Here is a 22,744-nt window from a genome sequence, read left to right as displayed (position 1 = left end):
CATATTTCTGAAAATGTCCTCAAAATACAGTAAAACCTTCAAAACGTATTAATGGTCTTCATCTTAAAAAACAGGCAAAAAAAAACCTCTAAAAATCATGTGAAATCTATGGGAGAGCTTTACACTATTGTACAAGTTTGTGCGTGTGAGAAGGCCGAGTGATGGAAAGGATTTGTATCTCAGCCAAAGAACCAAAAATCGGCACGACTTGGCGTTCACTCCACCTTTTCTATAGGGAACACCGGAGAAAAACGCTCAGGAGCGCGGCTGGAAAATATGGACCGCCGCTCCTGAAAAGGGAAATGTCTAACAGATGATTGGCCCCGTGCCCGCCCGCTCCACTTATGCTGCGCGCTCCCGGGCGCAAGTTAACGCAGCTCCTCCGACCAAAACCAGACACACACACACACACACACAAACCACCGGGGAAGCATTGCTGCTGGGACAGGACGAGACTGATCCTGAGCAAAAAAAAAAAAAAAAAAGCTGCTGCTGATTATTGCGAGGAATGGGGCGACGCTGCTCGTGTCCACTGAAGATAACAAGCCCAGTTCAAAGCAAACACTGCAACGTCGCACCGTCTGCCGGTGAGGTCACTGTGGCACAAAGCAGAGCGACCTGCGCGGACACGCAGCGGAGATTCCGTCACATCACGGGGGCTTTGTTCGCGCGCTGATTGACTGCTTGGCTTTGGATGATACATTTTCCGTCGAACCCTATCAGTTATTGTAAGCCAGCGAGCCTCGCTCTGATGGATCGTGGATAAGTAGTTATTGATGAACCCAGCGGGACTACAGAAGCGGAACCCAGAGGAGAAAACCAGAGCGCGTCCATAACGACACATCTGATTACGCTTCATATATATATATAAAACAACACATCTTTGACTTAGCCATCACCATAGTTAAAGGTAAGCCAGAGCAATGTCTACTGAACATATTCACACACTGATCGGTTAGTAGAGTTCCGCGCCACCAGCCTCCGGAGGCAGACAGATATGGCACAGTGCCAACACAGATGAACTACACTTATGATCTCTGAAGTGTTACAACTATTTCGTTTAAGCACACTAGACTACACACAGTTTACTGCGTTATGGGAAGTTGTTGTAAGGAAATATTAGCCTGAATATATAACTATATATTGACTATAAGAATGCAGAAGGCAAAGTGTGTGCATTACGTCTTGTAAACACGTTTGCTTACACTAGTTCATATAAATGGTACTAAATTCGTTTTTTTTTTTTAAAGTATTTTAAAAATATGTCTATAATAGTATAGGCTATATATTTTGCCAAATAAATAATGTATTACAGATGAACCAAAGTCTTTATTCTTTCATTTTTTTAATTATGGTTTGTAACATTTACTACAATTATACTTTGAATCTCTAAAGAAGCTAATAACAGTGGTGTCACACACACACACACACAGTGTTCCTTTCACACATTAAAACACTTAAGCTGTGTGTGTGTGTGTGTGTGTGTGTGTGTGTGTGTGTGTGTGTGTGTGTGTGTGTGTGTGTGTGTGTGTGTGTGTGTGTGTGTGTGTGTGTGTGTGTGTGTGTGTGTGTGTGTGTGTGTTTTAAGGGCAGGGTGCCAGAATTCTGTTACTGCTTGATTCCCTTAGAAGGAGATGAAGTGTACAAGATGAAAGCACAATACCGTTATAGATGGATGCAGAGTGTGTACATTGTCCTCGTGAATGTTGCACAGGAAAATTGTGCATTGGTGTCTGCGTAGTGTAAGGCAATTGCACATCTATGTGTGTAAGGCTGTTGTTGTTGTTGTTGTTGTGCAAGAGAGAGAGAGAGAGAGAGACGCTATTGTGCGTGGCTGAGATGGTATGTGTGTGCAAGTGGGATTATTTCTTTCTTCATTATCAGCAATGGGTTCACAGCGATGGCTGTGGCATCTGTTCCTGGTGCCGGGGGGCAGGAGTGTGTGTGTTTGTGTGCATGTGGGTATTCCCCCTGAGATCACTGTGCCAGTTTAAGAGTGTCTGGCATACTGCCACGCATTGATCCCTCGATCTACAGCAGGCACAAAGGAAAACCCACGCAATCGTTTACCGCCTGTGGTTCTCATCAGTCCATTCCAGTCATTTGTGTCTGGGCACAGTGAGGATTTACTTCAAGAGACTTCTGAGGAGTCTGCAGGCTGCTCATAATCATCTAAAACTTTAACCAGGGCAGTTTCAGAAAGCTGTGGTTTGGGAGGGACACGGCACATCCTGTGTTGATCATTTTCCTGTCAAACTGACTCATTCAAAGGCTCACCTCATTCAAACACCCACAATATAAACTGTAGATCAACATTAGATACTGAATGTGGTGAAAACTGTACTGTCATCAAATTATGTACAAACACATGCTCCACAGGTTTTTGGATAGTCGAGCTACACTCTTCATCTCTATGTCCAGGTATACTGTATACACAACTCATTACACCACCATTCAAAAGTTTGGGGTCAGTAAGATTTTTTTTTTTTTTTGTAATTAATACTTTTATGCAGCAAGGACACATTACATTGATCAAAAGTGACAAAGCCATTTATAATGTTACAAAATATTTATTTTTCAAATGAATGCTGTTCTTTTGAAATTTCTATTCATCAATGAATGCTGAAAAAATTTATCATGGTTCACACAAAAATATTAAAGGGGTGGTTGATTATGATTTCATTTTTTTAACTTTAGTTAGTGTGTAATATTGCTGTCTGAGCCTAAACAACATCTGCAAAGTAACAACACTCAAAGTTCAATGCAAAGGGAGATATTCTCTTTTAAATAATTCTCTGTTTAAAGGGGTTCGTTCACCCAAAAAATGAAAATTCTGTCATTTATTACTCACGCTCATGCCGTTTCACACCCGTAAGACCTTTGTTAATCATTGGAACACAAATTAAGATATTTTAGTTGAAGTCCGATGACTCAGTGAGGCCTCCATAGGGAGCAATGACATTTCCTCTTTCAAGATCCATTAATGTACTAAAATCAGTTCATGTGAGTACAGTGGTTCAATATTAATATAATAAAGCGACGAGAATATTTTTGGTGCGCCAAAAAAAAACAAAATAACGACTTATTTAGTGATGGCCGATTTCAAAACACTGCTTCATGAAGCATCGCAGCATAAATGAATCAGTGTATCGAATCATGATTCAGATCGCGTGTCAAACTGCCAACTGCTGAAATCACGTGACTTTGGCGCTCCGAACAGCAGATTCGATACACTGATTCATTATACTCTGAAGCTTCCTGAAGCAGTGTTTTGAAATCGGCCATCACTTTATTAGTCGTTATTTTGGGGGGTTTTTTGGCGCACCAAAAATATTCTCGTCGCTTTATAATATTAATATTGAACCACTGTACTCACATGAACCGATTTAAATATGTTTTTAGTACCTTTATGGATCTTGAGAGAGGAAATGTCATTGCTCCCTATGAAGGCCTCACGGACTTCTTCCTGGGTTAGTGACATCACAAACCCCAAAATTGACATAAACCCTAGCCCTGAGAACATGTAACAAAGGGGACGAGGCCATTTTGGGCTGCTTTAGAGAAGAGGAAGAGTTGTTGTAGTAGAGTGTTGTAACCATGCCGTCATTTTACGCCGGACTGCTTCACAAACAAGGGTCAATTCATTGCTGGATTTGCACAAAAGATTAACATGACGGCACATTCTAGTTGATGACTTGAATCAACTCCACAGCAACTACATCAATTTATCCATTAACCATTCAGAAACGTCCAGTGGCGTTCTAAAAGTCTCTCCATCAGTGTCAGACTCCGGTTTGAACAATGTAAGGCTGAACACCATTGCTGAGAATCGACATTTTGGCTGCGTGAGATTCTCCAGCTTTGTTGTTGTTGCGCAACAGATGCATGAGCTGTTAAAGCTCCGCCCTCTTCTAAAAAGGGGTCCAGGAGCAGCAGCTCATTTACATTTAAAGGAACACACTTAAATTATTATAATTCAAGAATGCTTTGGAGTACAGACCTTAGTTTGGTCTGGTGTTTGGTGTTTTAAAGAAGATACCCAGCAGATTTATTGCTGAAGTGAAAGCACTTGAAAAAATGAAAGTATGAAAAACAGATGTAATGTTATATAAAATTTATATATAATCAAATAAATTTGACTGTAAAATTGCTATCAAATGAAAGCCATATGTCTAACCACGTTGTGTTCCAAATTTCAAGTTGATATCACAAAAATCGAAGTTCCTATGAGATTTTGTTTAGACACTGTACCAAAAATAGCCACCGTGTGTCAGCGACATTCTACATTCCATTCTATTGCACGAGTTCCGCCAGTAGTGGACACTCCTGCAACATAAGCATAAAAGTACTGTTTCCATTGTAACGCAACATGCGATTTAAAAACGGTTTCAGCTTTCAAATGCTACCTAATTTATGATGATTACTAAAATATGGCAATAAATAAAAAGAGCGTGAATCGGCCCACTGGTGGCCCGGTGAAAATTAAGGAATTATAAACAGTACAATAGAAAACTTACTTTAAATTGTAATGATATTTTACAATATTACTGTTTTTACTGTATTTTTGATCAAATTAATGCAGGCTTGGTGAGTATGAGAGATTCTTTTAATCATTGCAGTATATTATGTCAGTTTTCACCCATAGGTTTAACGATACTGATAATGCTAAATTAAACAATGCATTCCTGTTTTGAAAATTGTGCGAGTTCATAAGACAAAAACAGTAAACATTCATACACTTTCAATAGACAAAACCTCACCAAATTTGCTGTCCGAACATAAATCACAGTCATCACATAAAAAACAAACAGAGCCCACCTTGATGTAAATATCATACTCATTTAAACGATGGATGATGTGATTACCCTTCCCCTTTGAGTACACACAGAGCACGTGCTGCCCTTCCTCTGTCTCAAACACACACATACACACTGCCTCAGGCTCTGACTCTTAACAGCAGGGATGCATGGGTAGCCAGAACATTCCTTCAGCACTGATGTGGCGTTGTGTCAACACGATCATGTTACAGCAGTAACCTCACACACACGTATGCTCACACATGGCTTTTGGCCGGAGTTGATATAATTTTGCTCTTATTTTACCTATCTAACACTGTTACACTCTTCGCTTGCAGTGCAGACATGGTGTAACTTTTTATTTCTCTCTCACTCTGAGTTGGATGTAACCTAGACAAGCTGAGTAGTCACAGAGCTTTTGGCAGGCGGGAAGGGTGTTCCTACTTGTCTTTTTTTTTTTTTTCCTCCATTTTTTTTCTCATTTCCCCCTACTCTTTCTTTGAATGTGTGTGCCAGACATGTTTGGATGGATGTTTTACCTCCTCGACTGGGTGTTGCCTACATTTTCTGTCTGTGTATGTGAGAATTAAAGAGACTACCTAATGACCTAGATTACAGTCTGCAGGATGTGTTCAGATCCCCAATGCAACATTTCGATTCTTAAATAAACCTCCTCTGTCTCGCTGATAGATTCAGGTCATGGAAAGCTTTAACCCAAACTGTTGAATAAAAGTCCTGCACCCTGAAGAGGACACATATGGTTTAAATGCTTCCAACACCCAGACAGAGAGCAGTTTCTGAGCAGATGAATGATAGTTCCCGGAGAGCTGTGTCAGTGTATGTAACAGCCTTATGGTTGGCAAAATCTCGTTACGGTCTTTTCACCTTATGGTACATTGGGGCGTCACCGCAGCAGGGTGTGTTTCACACGTTACTGTGTGACTCTTTGTGGATTCTGCATGTGCGTGCATGAATTAAATAAGTAGTTCATGTTTTTCTAAACCTGTTGACAGTTTTTCTAATATCCATAGTTGTTGGATGACAAACTTCAAAAAAGCACAATGAAAGTATCATAAACTGATTCATACAAATTGCATTCTAAGTCTTCTGAAGCCAGAATTTCTTTAATGTTATACATTATCTCACACAAGTGAGTACACCCTTCACATTTCAGCAACCATTTTATTATATATTCTCAAGGGACAATACTATAGAAATCAAAATTGGATATATTTTATAGTAGACAATGTGCAGCTTGTAGAGCAGTATAGATTTACTGTCCTCTGAAAATAACTCAACGTACAGCCATTATTTTCTAAATAACTGGCAACAAAAGTGAGTACACCCTAAGTGAACATATCAAAACTGTGTCCAAAGTGCCAATACTTTGTGTGGGCAGCATTGTTATCTAGCACTGCCTTAATCCTCCTGGGCATGGAATTCACCAGAGCTGCACAGGTTGTTGCTGGGATCCTCTTCCATTTCTCCATAATCACATCACTGAGCTGCTGGATGTTAGACACATGGCGCTTCTTCACCTTCCGCTTGAGGATGCCCCGCAGGTGTGCTCAATAGGGTTCAGGTCTGGCCACTCCATCACCTTCAGCTTCCTCAGCAAGGCAGTTGTCATCTTGGCAGTTTGTTTGGGGTCATTATCATGCCGTTCAGCCCAGTTTCTGAAGGGAGGACATCCTGCTTCAGAATGTCACAGTACATGTTGGAATCCATGTTTTCCTCAATGAAGCCCAGCTCCTCAGTATCAGCAGCACTGATGCAGCCCCAGACCATGATGCTACCACCACCATGCTTGACTGTAGGCAAGACACAATTTTCTTGGTACTCCTCACCAGGGTGTCGCCACACATGCTGGACACCATCTGAGCCAAACAAGTTTATCTTAATCTCAATAGACCACAGGACAGTAATTCATGCTCTTGGACAGGTTGTCTTCAGCAAACTGTTTGTGGGCTTTCTTATGAGCCAGCTTCAGAAGAGGCTTCCTTCTGGGACGACAGCCATGCAAACTGCTTTGTTGCAGTGTGCGGCATATAGTCTGAGCACTGACAAGCTCACCTTCCGCTTCTGCAACTTCTAAGGCACTCCTGGCAGCACTCATGCATCTGTTTTTTTGAAGCCAGCTTCTGCACCTGATGCACAGCACCAGGTCTCAACTTCTTTGATTCAACTTCTTTGGCCTGTTCCGAGTGGAACCCGTCTTGGAAAACCTTGGAAAACCTCTACCAAGGCAGTTTGAGTGTTGGTTCGGAGCCAGAGCCTAGTTTCAAATCAGTTCTTTGTCTTTGTCGGGAGCGTTTGTAGGGCATACGACTCCTTGTGCTTTTGGATCGTTCTCGCTGAGCTTTGATGACATGCGCCGATCGCTTTGCGGGAAGCTGATGCATCTCGAACAAACCTGGTGTTTGTTAGCTTTGCGGTGAAATATGAGACGTATACAGTGACGTAAGACCTGGCTCTGTGCTGGCTCTCTAGCCCGTGGAAAGGCAAACCGGTTCTTAGAAGACTCGTCAGTTAAACCAACTTCGAACTGGCACTAGCACTAGCTCTGAACTAGCACCCGGTTTGTGCAGGTGGAAAGGGGTAGTCTATGACCCTGGCCACTGTGCTGTAACTCCGTTTCATGGTGTTACCTAGACCATCTTTGTGGAGAGCAACAATTCTAATTCTCAAATCTTCAGAGAGTTCTTTGCCATGAGGTGCCATGTTGAACATCCAGTGATCAGTATGAGAGAATTGTACTCAAAGCACTGCTCTAATACAAGATCCACACATTTGTATGGTCCTGTCAAGCAGACAAAAACATGAACATGATGAATAGGATGTGGCTTTGCATGGTTAAACAACATACAACTGTTATCACTTAGGGTGAACTCACTTTTGTTGCCAGCTATTTTAACAATAATGGCTGTATGTTAAGTAATTTTCAGAGGACAGTAAATCTATACTGCTATACAAGCAGCACATTGACTACTCTAAAATATATCCAAGTTTAATTTCTATAGTATTGTCCCTTTAGAAGATATACTAAAATGGTTGCTGAGATGTGAGGGGTTTATTCACTTTTGTGAGATATTGTATGCTCTTGGTGTGTATTTTTCATTCAGAATATGGTTCTCACTAGAAAGTCATCAATTCACATCAGAAATTGTTGCCTCCTTAAACTGTGCACAATTTCACCTCCATATTTTGTCATAAATGACTTCTTTGAACTTGAGTGTTTATATCAGTTACTCATGTTTCTCATAAATCATGGGTCTGTTTCTGGGTCAGGCTGTGTGGGCATGATGACTGCGGTGTTGATGATGACTCTCTAGCTCTGTGCATGTGCCAGTGAGCCTCTGCCACACAGACCAAGAACAAGTTTGTGGTCAACTTTCGCTGGAGTTCTAGAATGATCTGTCAGTCTGGTGTTCCAGAGAGCAGAGCAGGATATGAGCTGATGCCTGGAGTTCTCCTTGTAACCTAACTGTGCAGTGTTTTCTTTTCTTTCTGTCTGTTCTGGCTCTCTTTCTGGCTTACTTTCTACTGACAAGGCATTTTGGAAATCATTTAAATAATTTCAAAGGAAAACATTTTCTGGAAGACTAAACACCCAGTAAGACTATTGTTCTTAATAAGCTATACAAAAGAAGTGTATGTCCCCAGAAGTTAGCTAAATATGAAAAAAACCTACATTTGGGGGCATTAGAGGATGTTCTCAAGTGAACATTTTTATACATCATTTTAGAAATTTTAGTAAAATTGTATAATTATTTATATAAATGCAAGTACTTATTTCAACAATAATTAAAATTAAATATATATTACCATTCATAGGTTTGTGGTATTTCAAATAAATGCTGTTTTTTTTTTCTTCCTTCAACTGGGTATTCAAAGAATCCTGTAAAAACGTATCAATAAAATGTTAAGCAGCACAATCGTTTTCAACATTGATCGAAATAAGAAATGTTTTTTGAGCACCAAATCAGAATTCTTAAAGGGTTAGTTCACCCAAAAATGAAACATGTCGTTCAAAACCCGTAAGACCTTCGTTCATCGTCAGAACACAAATTAAGATATTTTTGATGAAATCCAAAAGGTATCTGACTCGTCCATAGACAGCAATTTAACCACCATTTTCACCACCATTTTCATCGACGTGACTGCAGTGGCTCAACCTAAATTTTATGAAGTGACGAGAATACTTTTTGTGTGCAAAAACAAAACCAAAATAATGACTTTATTCAGCAATATCTTTTCTTCTGCGTCATTCTCGTAACACTCTTTATGTTCAGCACTTCCAAGTTCAATATTAGAACGAATATTAGAACAATATTAGCTCAGTATTGGCTTATGCTGATCATGTTAGCAGCACGACGCATGCGTGTGATGCTGACGCATCTTAATATTGTTGAATAATTTCATTATTTTTGTTTTGTTTTTGCACACAAAAAGTATTCTTGTCGCTTCATAACATTAAGGTTGAACCACTGCTGTCACATCAACATATTTAACAGTGTCTTTAGTACCTTTCTGGACCTTGAAAGTGGTGGTAAAACTGGAAGAGCTCACAGATTTCATCAAAAATATCTTAATTGGTGTTCTGAAGATGAAAGAAGGTCTTACCGGTGTGGAACAACATGAGGGTGAGTAAGTAATGACAGAATTTTCATTTTTGGGTAAACTATCCCTTTAAATGATTTCTGAAGGATCATGTGACACTGGAGTAATGGCTGATAAAAAACAATTTTTTATTAAATAAATTTGAGATTTTTAATCAATTAGATGCAGACTTGGCGAGCAAAAGAGACTTCTTTAATAAACATAAAAAATCGCACTGAACAGCAGTAGTAATATATGTAGTATGTACCCATTTGACAGTTAAGTAAATGTGCGAGTGAGCTTTACCAGCTTTTTATGACCCAGTAAAGAGCATCATGAGCTTTGGATCTTGCGGTTTTAGTGAGTTAAGCCAAAAACTACATTACCTCAATGGAAACCTGCAATTGTGGTTCTTGCATATAGGAAAAACCACAACGGCAGCTGAAAGCTTATCCCTTACATGATTCCAGTTTGGATCACTCATTCTTTCTTTCTTTCACTCTCTCTCTGTCTGGTTTTAGCATCAACTGTGTTTTATAATTTGTAGTTTTAGCATCTCCTGAGCTTCACAGTTTTAGTACACACTTCCTTCTGTACCCTGTGATATTTGTGTATGTGTGCGTGTATGACTGATGAGGTGCAAATCCAACAGATCCAGCACCTTTTTATGTTTTCTTCACATGAAAAGGCAAGTGGAAGAGATGGAGAGAGAGAGTGTATAAAAGCACAAAACGAGCAGAGAGACAAAGACAGACAGACAGCTTGTGTGTGTGTGTATGTGTGTGTGTGTGTGTGTGTGTGTGTGTGTGTGTGTGTGTGTGTGTGTGTGTGTGTGTGTGTGTGTGTGTGTGTGTGTGTGTGTGTGTGTGTGTGTGTGTGTGTGTGTGTGTGTGTGTGTGTGTGTTTGAGCAAGCTCTGCTTCTTTGTCAGCTCTCTGTCTTCTAAAGCGTAAATTCAAAGCAGAGTTGTGGGCGGAATGAGAAACAGGTAATGACAGTATGAGGGAAAGGAGGAGAGCGGGATCTGCTCTGATTAAACATGTCTCTCTCACATGAGCTCAGTGCGATCCAAACCCTGCGGACACAGACTAAAAAGAAGACGAGGTTATTACAGCCGAATTAAACTTACTGCAAGAGGAACATTGTTTTTGTCTTTGTGCATGCAAAAAAAAGTGAGATTTTTATCAATTCAGACTTACTTTTTATTTACTTATTTAAACAGCAGTCGATTTAATTTGGTAATTTGGTGCAATTAAATAAAAAAAAAAACGATACAATAACATTAACCTAATTTTATCATGTCCACTAACCCATTTCATAATAAGGAGCTGTTCACACATGATTTTTTTTTTTTTTTTTTTTATTTATTTATTTTTATACATTTACTTTTAAGCGTGTTAAAAGGTTGAAAAACAACAAAAAGCATTGCATTGGGCAAAGACAAAAAAAAAAAATCTCAAATGGAATGCAAGTTTCTTGCATAAATGTACCTCAGACAAACTGACAATGATATGGAAATAAAACTGACACTTTTTGTGTTTATGGCAATGCCTTTTTCTTAAATGTTTTACATTAAATGTTTTTAATCGATGTTAATCGATTGACAGCCCTAATAGTTACAAATAAATATTGTTTGTTGCCATGTGAGAATTGTGTATTGTGATACAGAACAGCCTGCATGGCGTAACAGCAGTTCAATATGTGCCAACTGAACTCTCTACATGAGACTAATAGTGTGTGTGTGTGTGTGTGTGTGTGTGTGTGTGTGTGTGTGTGTGTGTGTGTGTGTGTGTGTGTGTGTGTGTGTGTGTGTGTGTGTGTGTGTGTGTGTGTGTGTGTGTGTGTGTGAAATTGTCAGTGAAGATTAATGACCTTTGTAGAGGCAGTCATCCAGAACTTTTCTCTCTCTCTCTCTCTCATTTTGTCACTGTGTGTGTGGTAGAACAGAGAACAAAATGATTAAAGAGAGATCACACAAACAGATACCTTCCTTGTCTTAGTAGCTTTTATTGAATCGTGTTCTCTCTCTATGTTGTTATCGGAGAGTTTGAGATTGTATGTTTGTGTGGTTTTGAACTATTAGCTGTTTTAAAGGTTCTCGGTGTGTTTTTCAAATGCCTTGTTAGTACAATCTTCAAAGATGGAGGAAATAACTAAAGAATTTGAAGTTGCACAGTGTTGTCGAGAGGTTGCTTTCTTTAAAGGGGTCATAATGAGGATTCAAATTTTCCCTGATCTTTTGAGATAAAAGAGTTCATTGTACTATGAAAACATACTGTAACATACTGTATTACCTTTCAGAACTCGAAACCTGCTCACCAGTGAAAAATACAAAACATGAGTTGATACTAAGATTTTTTTATTATAAAACTCTGATTTATCATTTCATTTTAATTTCTACAGTATTGTTTTTCAAAGCTGACATAAATATAATGCAAGCTTTCCAAAGAGGTTGTTTTTTACGGAAGAGGATTAGGGCCAAGCAATAAAAAATAAAAAAATAAAACTATCTCGAGATTAAAGTTGTTAAATTTCGAGAAAAAAGTCGAGATAAAATGTTGAGAATAAAGGCGTTAAATTATGAGAAAAATGTCATTACATTTCAAGAAAAAAGTTGAGATAAAATGTTGAGAATAAAGTCGTTAAATTACGATAACAAATTCGTTAAATTATGAGAAAAAACTCATTAAATTTCGAGAAAAAAGTCGAGATAAAATTGAGAATAAAGGCATTAAATTGAGAAAAAAGTCGTTAAATTACGATAACAAATTTGTTAAATTATGAGAAAAATGTCATTACATTTCAAGAAAAAAGTCGAGATAAAATGTTGAGAAAAAAGTCGTTAAATTACGAGAACAAATTCGTTAAATTATGAGAACAAATTCGTTAAATTATGAGAAAAATGTCTTTAAATTACGAGAACAAATTCTAAATAAAATGTTGAGAATAAACTCATTAAATTTCGAGAAAAAAGTTGAGATAAAATGTTGAGAATAAAGTCGTTAAATTACGAGAACAAATTCATTAAATTATGAGAAAAATGCTGTTAAATTACGAGAACAAATTTGTTAAATTACGAGAACAAATTCGTTAAATTATGAGAAAAATGTCTTTATATTACGAGAACAAATTTGTTAAATTACGAATTTGTTCTCATAATTTAACTACTTTTTTCTCGTAATTTAATGACTTTCTCAACATTTTATCTCGACTTTTTTCTCGAAATTTAATGAGTTTATTCTCAACATTTTATTTAGACTTTTTTCTCGAAATTTAACAAGTTTTTTCTCAAAATTTAACAACTTTAATCTCGAGATGGTTTTATTTTTTTATTATTGCTAATCCTCTTCCGTAGTTTTTGAAGGATTGGACAGTTTAAAAAATGTAACAAAAACTAATTATGTCTTTAAAAAAAATTTTTACTAGAATTAAACTTTACAAATAAGTTGGCCTCTGGTAAAAAATAAATAAATAAAAACATTTAGGATATGACCCATTTTACAAACATAGCGAATACGGTCATGCTGAATAATAATATTCAGACTATTAAAGGGATAGTTCATCAATTCTGTCATCAATTACTTACCCATATGTGATTCCAAACCTGCAGGACATTCTTTCTTCTGTAGAACATAATTCAAACAATATTTCAACTTTCACTGTACAGAAAAAAACAAAAACAAAAAAAAAAACAGATATCTTCTTTTGTGTTCCATAGAAGAAAAGAAAGTAATACAAGTTTGGAATGACATGAATGTGAGCAAATGATGAATTTACATTTGTGAGAGAACTATCCCTTTAACATAATGATTTCATTACATGATGTTTTTTTTTTTAATTATCTATGTGTGTTTGTTGTTTAGAACTGAAGTGAAACCATGGCTTTGGTCTTATCAATGAACCCCTTTTGTGAACCTGAAGCTGAAGCACTGCCATCAATCTACCAACCGATCTGGGAATCTGAACACTGCAGTAAAAGCTGTGTCTCCACCCCCTCACCACCAGGGGGTGACACCCAAGGCCTCAGAGAAGGTTTGAAACTAATCACATTTCTGAAAAACAGACTACTATGAACAGATGGTGCTCATGATGTTCTGTTCCAAATAGACGTTTCAAAATTCAGTTTTGAAACTAAAACACCAGAAATTCTCTTCATTCCAGTCTTTGATCTAAAAGACAGAGCCTATTAATGAGCCTTCCCATTTTGTCTCCAGAGCCCCATTACAGACGAGCTCCTGATCATGTGATGGATCGTGTAGCCATGTCACGGATCTCTTATTTCAAGAGGAAGTTTGTGGAGGATGAAGAACCTGTACTGAGCTTCAGGAGTTACTGTCACACTGTGAGTCTACAGAATTCTTCATATTTCTACACAACACATCATATTCCTGCTTTTCACTTTAGTAATTCATAAAATTATATGATTGACTATCCACAATTTGGCATTACTATTATAGAAGCTGTAAACACAAGAGATATTAAAGTTTGGATATTTGGATTCAATTTTTTATGTATTGTAAAGGGGTGGTCTCACTAGTCAAATTTCAATCAATTGTCTGTTGTATAGTAATAGTGTAGTTATGTATGAAGCACAACTCACATAGAAGTCACTTTCAAACCAAGCAGATTTCTTTTGGTTAACACAGAGAATTTGCATGACCAAATCTTTCGGCACCGACTATTTACACCAAGTGTTTTAGCAATAGATCTTCTTAGCAATAGATGCTATTTACACTAAGTGCAAATAGCTGAAGATGCTATTTACACTAAGTAAATATAGCAATATATTCTATTTGCACTAAGTGACAATAGCAGCATTTCCTTAGCAATATGCTATTTACACTAGGTGAAAATAGAGATAGATTCTATTTATACCATGTTCAATAGCAGTTCTTTGAAATAAGAGTAAATCAGATGCTATCTATACTTTATATTAACAGATACTATTTGCACCTCAGTATTTTTGTACATTAAAGGTGCTAAAGAGGATCTTTTCGTCGACTGAGAAACCAAAGACTGTTACTGAGTTTTTTAAATGAGCGCATGCGTAAGAACATTGCATTTCGAGGGAACGCCTCCCAAAACTCATGCACGAGTATTGGAACACGAGTGTTTACCACCGGCATTCACTGTGTCATGTTAGTGGATTCATTATGTCGGACTCACCGCTGGTAACTCATAATCTGCAGTTGTTACTCCTGACAAAAACATCGCATGCGGCGCCTGTGGAGTGTGGAAAGTTACTGGAGCGCGCTCGTCTCTCACAAGGAACGTCATGGCAGTGATTGACAAGCCAGAGGGCCAATCGCGTAAACAATTGGCTGATACCGAAGTAGGGCCTTATACCATAAGGCCCTACCTTGTGCACTGATTATGTATATTAATATTATTCCTTTCAGTGCACCTAATAAATAGTCTTTTATCAGTTAGTAAAGACAGTTTCAAGTAACATTGCAAAAATGTATAAAACAAAACATCCTCTTTAGCACCTTTAACAGCATGCAATAATAGAGTGTAAATGGTTATATTTATTAAAATTATTAAATGGATGCTGCCTTATTGGGAGAATAAAAACCCTCCCTACAACTTCCCCTAACCATACCCAATAAACACTTAATATTATTAAACAATCATTTGCAGTTCCACTTTTAGAACATTATTTTCATTTTTATTGAAAATGACATTTTTCTTCAAATTTTTATATTCAAAAGGCGGATTCGAAAAAGCATCGATTGCATTAAAAGCCAGGTCTGCAAGCCTTACTCTCTACTGCAGCTCCACTAAAAATGTTGAATTCTGCACGTCTTTTTTAAAACTTGAGTGGCCCAACCAGACATTGGTAGGCGGAGCTATTGTGAATAGCGTTCCTGACCACGTTTTGACTCCTTTACACGTTTTATAAACTCTTCACAAGTTCTTAGCTCATAAAAATACCATCATATTTACACACACAAGCGCATTTAGTCTGTTTTGGATATTCGGTAAGTTCCATTGCAAAATAAAAGCTGTTTTTTTTTTGTTTTTTTTTGCATCGTAATGTTCAGTCATAAAAATTACAGTGTGAACACTAAGTGAACCAGGACTAAATGTATCATTTTCTATTTCGGTCCAGACCAAAAGAACCAAGAGAACCGAACTACAAATGTGAACACAACCTTAGTTTGACATTTTTTTGGTCAACTCAAATTTCAGCTATTAGAAAGCTATATGAAAATAAAAAAGATAAAGTCATTGTCTCAGTCATTTTAAATTAGTTTCTGCTCATAGCACACTTTTATGTAGATATTTAGTCCCATTTCAATGAACGGTTATATTTTATGCACTGCTAGTTTTTATAGTTTTTTATAATAATAGTGTTTCCCTAATTTACCGTATATCACTTTATGACACTGCATACCTCTGCGAACAAAACATTTCACCCCATAACATCTTGCCTTTTATTTGATCCTCACAACAGAATGAATCATACGGGTTACCTTGATAACTGCTCATAGTGTCTTCTGGTCCAGCAGGTGTCACCAGTCCTGGAGGAGCGTGCTCACATTCTCCGTCTCTCTCTCGAGAAGCTGCGTTTCGTGGATGACCCCGAGTCCTTCTTGCGGCGGTCTGTGCTCATAAACAACCTTCTCCGCCGTCTCAGAAATGAAATTCTCCTCCAGAGCGACTGGTGTTTCCCATCGGGTCAGACAACCATACCATGTCCCCTCCAAACCCCAGCCACAAATACACCTCTTCCCCCTCCTGCCCCGCAGCCCTGCATGACGCCGCCCGGGCCGTATCGCAAACGACTGCGTCTGTTGAGGAGAGAAGGGCAGGAGTGCGTCCCAGCTTGCTGCTGTTTATACGCAGCCGGCCGTTATCTCCAGCTCCCCCTGTCTGTGTACGAACGGGATGTATACTCCAACTCTCACCCTTCTTCATCATCATCTTCATCATCATCATCGTCGTCATCAGTTAGATTTCCACAGGTGCTGGAGGAGGAGGAGGAGGAGGATGAGGAGGACAGTGATGAAGAAGAGGACTCTGTGTGTCCTATGGTGGCACTGTGTCAAGCAGAAACCAGAGAGCAGAACAGGACGTGGGATGGTCTCCAGCCGCAGAGCCACAGGGATGACAAGACCCTGGAGAAAAAGAGAGAAAAGGGGAAAGAGAGGGTTCGAGGAGGGGAGGTTTCACAGCGGTGGCTTTCAGACACAATAGGTGCTGGACACCATGGGGCCCTCGCTAGGGCTCACGTGAGGGGAAAATAACAAATGAACACTTGCTGTGGAAACGAAAGATGAAACTGGTTTCCAGCAGTCTTATAGATCAATTATACAAACCAGAATATCAATGGTCAATGATTTTAGAATTTTTATGTACTTTTTGTACTTCTGGATTACACAACACCACAAATCAAAAGGGACAGCAATCTCACATATTGCTCCGTCTCTTGTGAAAACTACCATACTGTGCCTTAAAGGGTTAGTTCACCCAAAAATGAAAATTATCCCACAATTTACTCAAAGCTCGGAAGAGACAGAATATTTTTTAATATAACTCTGATTGTGTTTGACTGAAAGAAGAAAGTCATATACACCTAGGATGGCTTGATGATGAGTAAATTATGGGATAATTTTCATTTTTGGGTGAACTAAACCTTTAAAGGATTAGTCCACTTTCAAATTAAATTTTCCTGATAATTTACTCACCCCCCCATGTCATCCAAGATGTTCATGTCTTTCTTTAGGGATGTCGAGATCCGATCATGTGATCGGAAATCGGGCCCGATCACGTGGTTTCAGACTCGATCGGAATCGGACGTTACCTCCCGATCAGGACTCGGATATGTATTAGGGGTGCAACGGTTCACGGTAAAAAAAATCGAACAGTACCGTATGGTTTGTTTAAAATAGCAACGTGGAAAACAGACAGACAGAGTTCAAATAATGTACGTTTCATCAAAAAGCGTGGACAAAACAGTCACTCTTTGTAAACTGTTAACTGTGTGTGCTGTCTGCTCTAATGTCCAGTCATTTACGCCGTCATCACCTGGGTGTTGATACAGGTGAGATCTGAACAGCACACGTCGCTATCTGTCTTTAAACTAACTCATTTAAGCCTTGCTGATTTAAACCTTCAAGAACAAGACGCGAAAGAGAACTCGCGCGCTGTGAGAAGATTTGTGTGCGCTCATCCGAAGCGCGCACACGCTTATTCCAGTCAGTGCGCAAATACTGAGTTCTCTTTCACGTCTTGCGCTTCAGCCGACAAATTCATACAAAAATTATTTCAAAATGCCCATCTTAGCGAGTATCCTCCTAGCAAACATAGTCGGTTATGTCTTAAGTGAACGTATATTAGTCGAGAAAGACAGCGCATATGTAACAGTATAAGTACTGGATTGTGCATGTCTTAAAGGGAAAAAAACTATTCCTGCTGCCTGTTTTTAATGTTAAATCAAATAACAAAGACATCACTTACTGCTCTTGACTGAATAGTTTTTGTAACTTCAATAATGATTAATCTTTATTTATGTTATACAGTAAAGATAATATGCAGTGATATTTTATATTTGATTACTTTATCCATTTTCTGTACGTGAAAACGACTGTTAGATACCTGAAAAACCTGAAAAGCACTGTTCCTGGATCTGTTTTTTCGCTATTCTTTATTCTTTTACATGTATTGTAGAAGTATCGGATTGGGACTCGGTATCGGTAGATACTCAAAATCAAATGACTCGGACTCGAGGGCAAAAAAACGTGATCGGGACATCCCTATCTTTCTTTCTTCAGTCGAAAAAAGAAATTAAGGTTTTTGATGAAAACATTCCAGGATTTTTCTCCTTGTAGTGGACTTCAGTGTTGAAGGTCAAAAGGTCAAAATTACAGTTTCAGTGCAGCTTCAAAGAGCTTTAAACGATACCAGACAAGGAATAAGTGTCTTATCTAGCAAAACGATCGGTCATTTAAAAAAAAAAAAATTATATGCTTTATATAAACAGATTGTAAGCCTTTGTAAGTTCTTCTGCTTTCTGTATTCTTCAAAAAGCTTACGCTGTATGTCCTACCCTTCCCTATTCTACTTACGAAAAAAATGTAACTGGCGCTGCGTTCGTTCCGTAAGTTGAATAGGGAAGACGCAAGACATACAGCGTAAGCTTTTTGAAGAATACGGAAGCACATGGAAGGTGATCATTTGGTTATATACATTTACATTTTTTCAAAAGTGACCAATCGTTTCGCTAGATAATACCCTTATTCCTCGTCTGGTATTGTTTAAAGCCCTTTGAAGCTGCACTGAAACTGTCATTTTGACCTTCAACCGTTTGGAGACCATTGAAGTCCACTATATGGAAGATAATACTGGAATGTTTTCATCAAAAACCTTAATTTCTTTTCGACTGAAGAAAGAAAGACATGAACATCTTGGATGACATGGGGGTGAGTAAATTATCAGGAAAATTTTATTTGAAAGTGGACTAATCCTTTAAATGTTCTTGTTCAAACTTTTGCTGTGTTTGTGGATATTTGTGACTGAACCACAGAGACAGACACCATGTGAAGTGAAAAAGAAAGATTCAGAATTAGTAAAAAAAAAAAAAATTTAAAAAAGACGATAATAATAATAAAATGTTCAAAATATTTTTTTTTTTAAATCATAGACACTTGAGAATTGCATGACATGGTTGCTCTCCATGATGATCATCACGTTTACATGCAGTGGATTTTAGCCAGAATGCATGAGGCCCTGAAGGTGGCCATAATTTTTAGAACAATCATATTCCCTTTAGCACCCAGGCATATACATATTCAGGAGACAAAAACATCCTAGTTGACACTATCACAGATGATACCTCAGTGTCCATGTTAATCTGTTGTCTTAAGGTTCACTGATTTAAGTGATTCTTGGTACGAATGAGAGGATCTTCATTCACTATCAAAGTTTTTATTTTCATGCACTTTTTTTATATTGGTTGTTTATGCATTTTATCTACATTTATTTTTTAATTCTAAAAACACATAATGGGAGACCCTCAGAGAAGAGCAGAACTTATACCGGCAACAAAGCTGGTAGGAAATCAAATCAAATCTTAAACATTGTTCGGGTTTGATTGTGTGTGTGTGTGTGGTTTTTTTTTGTGAAATGTGTTAAGAATAAAGGAATGATCCCGAGCCTACAATGTTCCCTTTATCTCCTTGTGATGTGATTATATCTGGCACACAGCTTATTTCTTTGGATTCACACACACACACACACACATATTTTCTCTCACTCATTCTCTCTCTTATTACTCTTGCTGTCACCTTTTCACTTCCTTCCTCTCTTCTCCATTATCACTATGGAAACAATGTTTACTGGAAGAGCAGTCTGGGATCCCCTGAGGCGAAAAAAGGTTCATGGCAAACACACACACCATGGTCAAACATGCACACATCCACTCAGTGGTTATTATGAACACACACTGAGATGAGATGCTTTTAGATGGAGCACACTGTTTCTGTTAAAGTAGCAGACACAGGATGATGGAATTATTTTAGTCCACCTTTGGATGTTGTTGTTCAGAGTAGTTGTTGTCATGGGCTTTTCACCTTTTAAACTTAAAGTAGCAACTGTCGTTATATATAAACACAATAATATATCATTTAATAAGGGTTAAATTGACCTGTTAATATTTTGTGTACATCTACCTTGTAAATATATATTTTTGCTATTTTATTAAAATGTTTTCACAGGTAAATCAATTACAATTTTAACAATATTTCAAGTGTACTTTATGAGATTTGTATTTTGAATCCAATCTTTCTTTGTAAAAGGCATACAGTTAATCGTACTGATTTCAAAGTTGTGATTAATTTGAGCATACATTGAACCAAACACTATTATAACATCTTAGTTGATAATTCAATATAGGCCTACTTTATTTTTTACGAAACATCCCATGTTTCGCTCATGACAGCAAATGTTCTTTTATGACAGTAATGTTTTGGTAGCGACCACATCACATTACATAGTTTTATCACACATACTAAAATGATTTGCATAACTGTACTAAAATTGTATTTATTTCCCCCAAATAAAGGATTATGTGTTCCCTTTTGTCACTATCAAGACAAACCCGAAACCGCTTCGGTTGTGACAATTTTAGATACTTTTGAGCCTAGCAAAAACGTTCATCAGCACGTGGTTAGCTAGCACAGTTCTGAACAGTTGTACACACACACAAACACAATTTTATCAAATAACACCCAAAAACAATTAACCGCAGGTTTCGGTCATGACTGTTTTGGTAGCGATACTTTTGAGCCTAACGTTAGTTTAAAGATGATAATCAGCACATAACCTAGCCTAGCACAGTTCTGAACAGTTGTACACACATAAAACTAATTTTTATTGAATAATGTTCTTTGAAGTTCTTACAAGAGACGTTCCTTAAAGTTACACAGATTTCAGACTTTTGAACACATTTACCTCAAAATGATGGGATCTGCTCACCATGTAACTAGACAAAGGGACACAGGAATATTTCTTGATCAAAAATGTAGGGGTGTGATTAAAATCAGACAGCCAATGGACTAAAACATACACTGTTTCGGTAGACAAAAATGCGGGACACTTTTTTCTTCTTCTTTTTTTTTTTTTTTTTCTTTTCTACATTAAGTTTCATGATTTACAAAGAAAATATAAAATACATATTTATTTGAACTTCACTGTTTAAAAAAAAAAATTAAATGCAAAAAATGGGCAAAATTAAATGACAAATACAATGGAATAAAATGCAAAAAATATTTCAATATAATTTTCCTAAGTATAATAAGCTTACTGATATTTTAAATTTCAACAGAAGGATCTTAGTAAACAGCTAAGATGTTTTGAATACTTAAATGCTTTTTTTATGTTTATTATTATTATTATTATTATTATTATTATTATTATGCAAGTTTAGAATGTGACAATATTTACATTACAAATGCATATACTAACAGCCACCAATACAACAATAACTCCTGAACATGTATATGTGTGCACGTGTATGCGTGTATCTAGCTGTTAAGGTGAGGACATATGAATCAAATATAAATCAGAGAGAAGAGTGTCTAACAGATATATAACCAATATAACCAGTGTACCAATAAAACTGTAGGGACAACAAATACTATTGACAACAATAATGATCATAATAGTAATTATAACATTTATAATAATAATAATAATAATGTTGTTAAGAAATGGGGAGGGGTCGAGGATGAGGAAGAGGGCAAATAATAATAATAATAATTATTATAATGAATTATTAGGGTTACCGCTGATTCATCCATTACCACCACATACAGTAAATTAGGCCCCAGTCCGTACCATACCACAAAGAGGAGTCAGGGAGAGACGCTGCAGGGCACAGGGCCCCACCTCCACTCCTCTCCCAGGACACCACCCACCCTAAGCCACTACTCACATATCACACCTACACCACCCCCCCTTTTTTTTATATTATTATTATTATAAGTAATGTGTAGATGTGCATGCAGTGTACTAGTTTGTTATGCATTAAAAAAGAGAGACATGTAGTGCAGAACCACCCCCGGACAGGGGCCAGGCCCACAAACATGCCACACACCCTATTTGTTTTTTTTGTGTATGTATTGCAACTAATGTGAGATGCATTAAAAAGGCGAAGCATGCAAAGCAGAACCAGCCAAGGCAGAAAATCCCGGACAAGAGGGCACAGATAACTGGAACATAGAGCGATAATAATTCAAAGTGATTTCTGTCACTGTGACACAATAAATATTAGGCTATATTTACCTGCTTTAGAAACATTCCAGTAAAATAGGGATTAGATGTGAAAAGACAATTACATTTTAAAGCATCCGTGTGAAAACATACCTAGAAAGAGACATGAGGATTTGGGGAGTAAAATGAGAGAAATTACAATTATGTTATATTTGTTATCTGTTTGTTTAAGCTTTTATTTAAAAGAGACACTTTTGTGACAGAGCACTTTATGTTTTATTTTTTGCACTCTTTTTAGACCCCTTTATTTATTGATGTAGAAGTGTGTTTGGTGGGAATGCAGGGAGGGAGTGAAATTACAGAAATAACAGTATAGAACAAAGTGTTAAAACTGTTTTGTTCAGTTCAGTGCTGTTATAACTGTCAAAAACCAAAATAATATATATATTGGTTCTGTATATCGGTTATCAGGCACATAAACATATAGAAAGTCATTATCGGTCAATCTCTACTCGCAAGCCATTTAGCCTTATAAAGATAAAAAAATTAAGGAAGCAATATTGATTTGTCACTCTTGCCCTTTTTCTCATTACCAAATGTTTTGTCTTTCTCAGGCACTCCCGAACCCTTCTTTCC

General features: G+C 37.5%; 1 protein-coding gene across 2 annotated transcripts; it reads left to right on the top strand.

Annotated features, from left to right (window-relative positions):
* The first annotated feature begins 565 nt into the window (after nucleotides 1-565).
* On the top strand, nucleotides 566-18,220 carry sertad4 (SERTA domain containing 4). Of its 2 annotated transcripts, none has more exons than XM_067385350.1 (4): nucleotides 566-910; nucleotides 13,258-13,426; nucleotides 13,609-13,736; nucleotides 15,907-18,220. In XM_067385350.1, exons 2-4 carry the CDS (start codon nucleotides 13,273-13,275, stop codon nucleotides 16,642-16,644), a joined length of 1,020 nt encoding a protein of 339 aa, XP_067241451.1. In that variant the 5' UTR covers nucleotides 566-910; nucleotides 13,258-13,272; the 3' UTR covers nucleotides 16,645-18,220. The 2 variants fall into 2 exon arrangements, with proteins under 2 accessions (XP_067241451.1, XP_067241450.1); XM_067385349.1 differs by having other exon boundaries at nucleotides 15,904-18,220.
* The last annotated feature ends 4,524 nt before the right edge of the window (nucleotides 18,221-22,744 follow it).

Source organism: Chanodichthys erythropterus, chromosome 5 (assembly GCF_024489055.1).
Source record: "Chanodichthys erythropterus isolate Z2021 chromosome 5, ASM2448905v1, whole genome shotgun sequence".
In the NCBI taxonomy this organism is placed as follows: Eukaryota; Metazoa; Chordata; class Actinopteri; order Cypriniformes; family Xenocyprididae; genus Chanodichthys; species Chanodichthys erythropterus.
Note: the sequence above shows the minus strand (reverse complement) of the source record. Positions and strands in the feature narration are given on the sequence as shown.

What these genes read in the sequence shown, in the direction of transcription:
- sertad4 (XM_067385349.1), top strand. Translation starts at nt 13,273, where the DNA reads ATGGCTTTGGTCTTATCAATGAACCCCTTTTGTGAACCTGAAGCTGAA. An exon ending in CACCCAAGGCCTCAGAGAAG is followed by an intron (nt 13,427 to 13,608) that starts GTTTGAAACTAA and finishes TTTTGTCTCCAG; the next exon opens with AGCCCCATTACAGACGAGCT. An exon ending in TCAGGAGTTACTGTCACACT is followed by an intron (nt 13,737 to 15,903) that starts GTGAGTCTACAG and finishes CTTCTGGTCCAG; the next exon opens with CAGGTGTCACCAGTCCTGGA.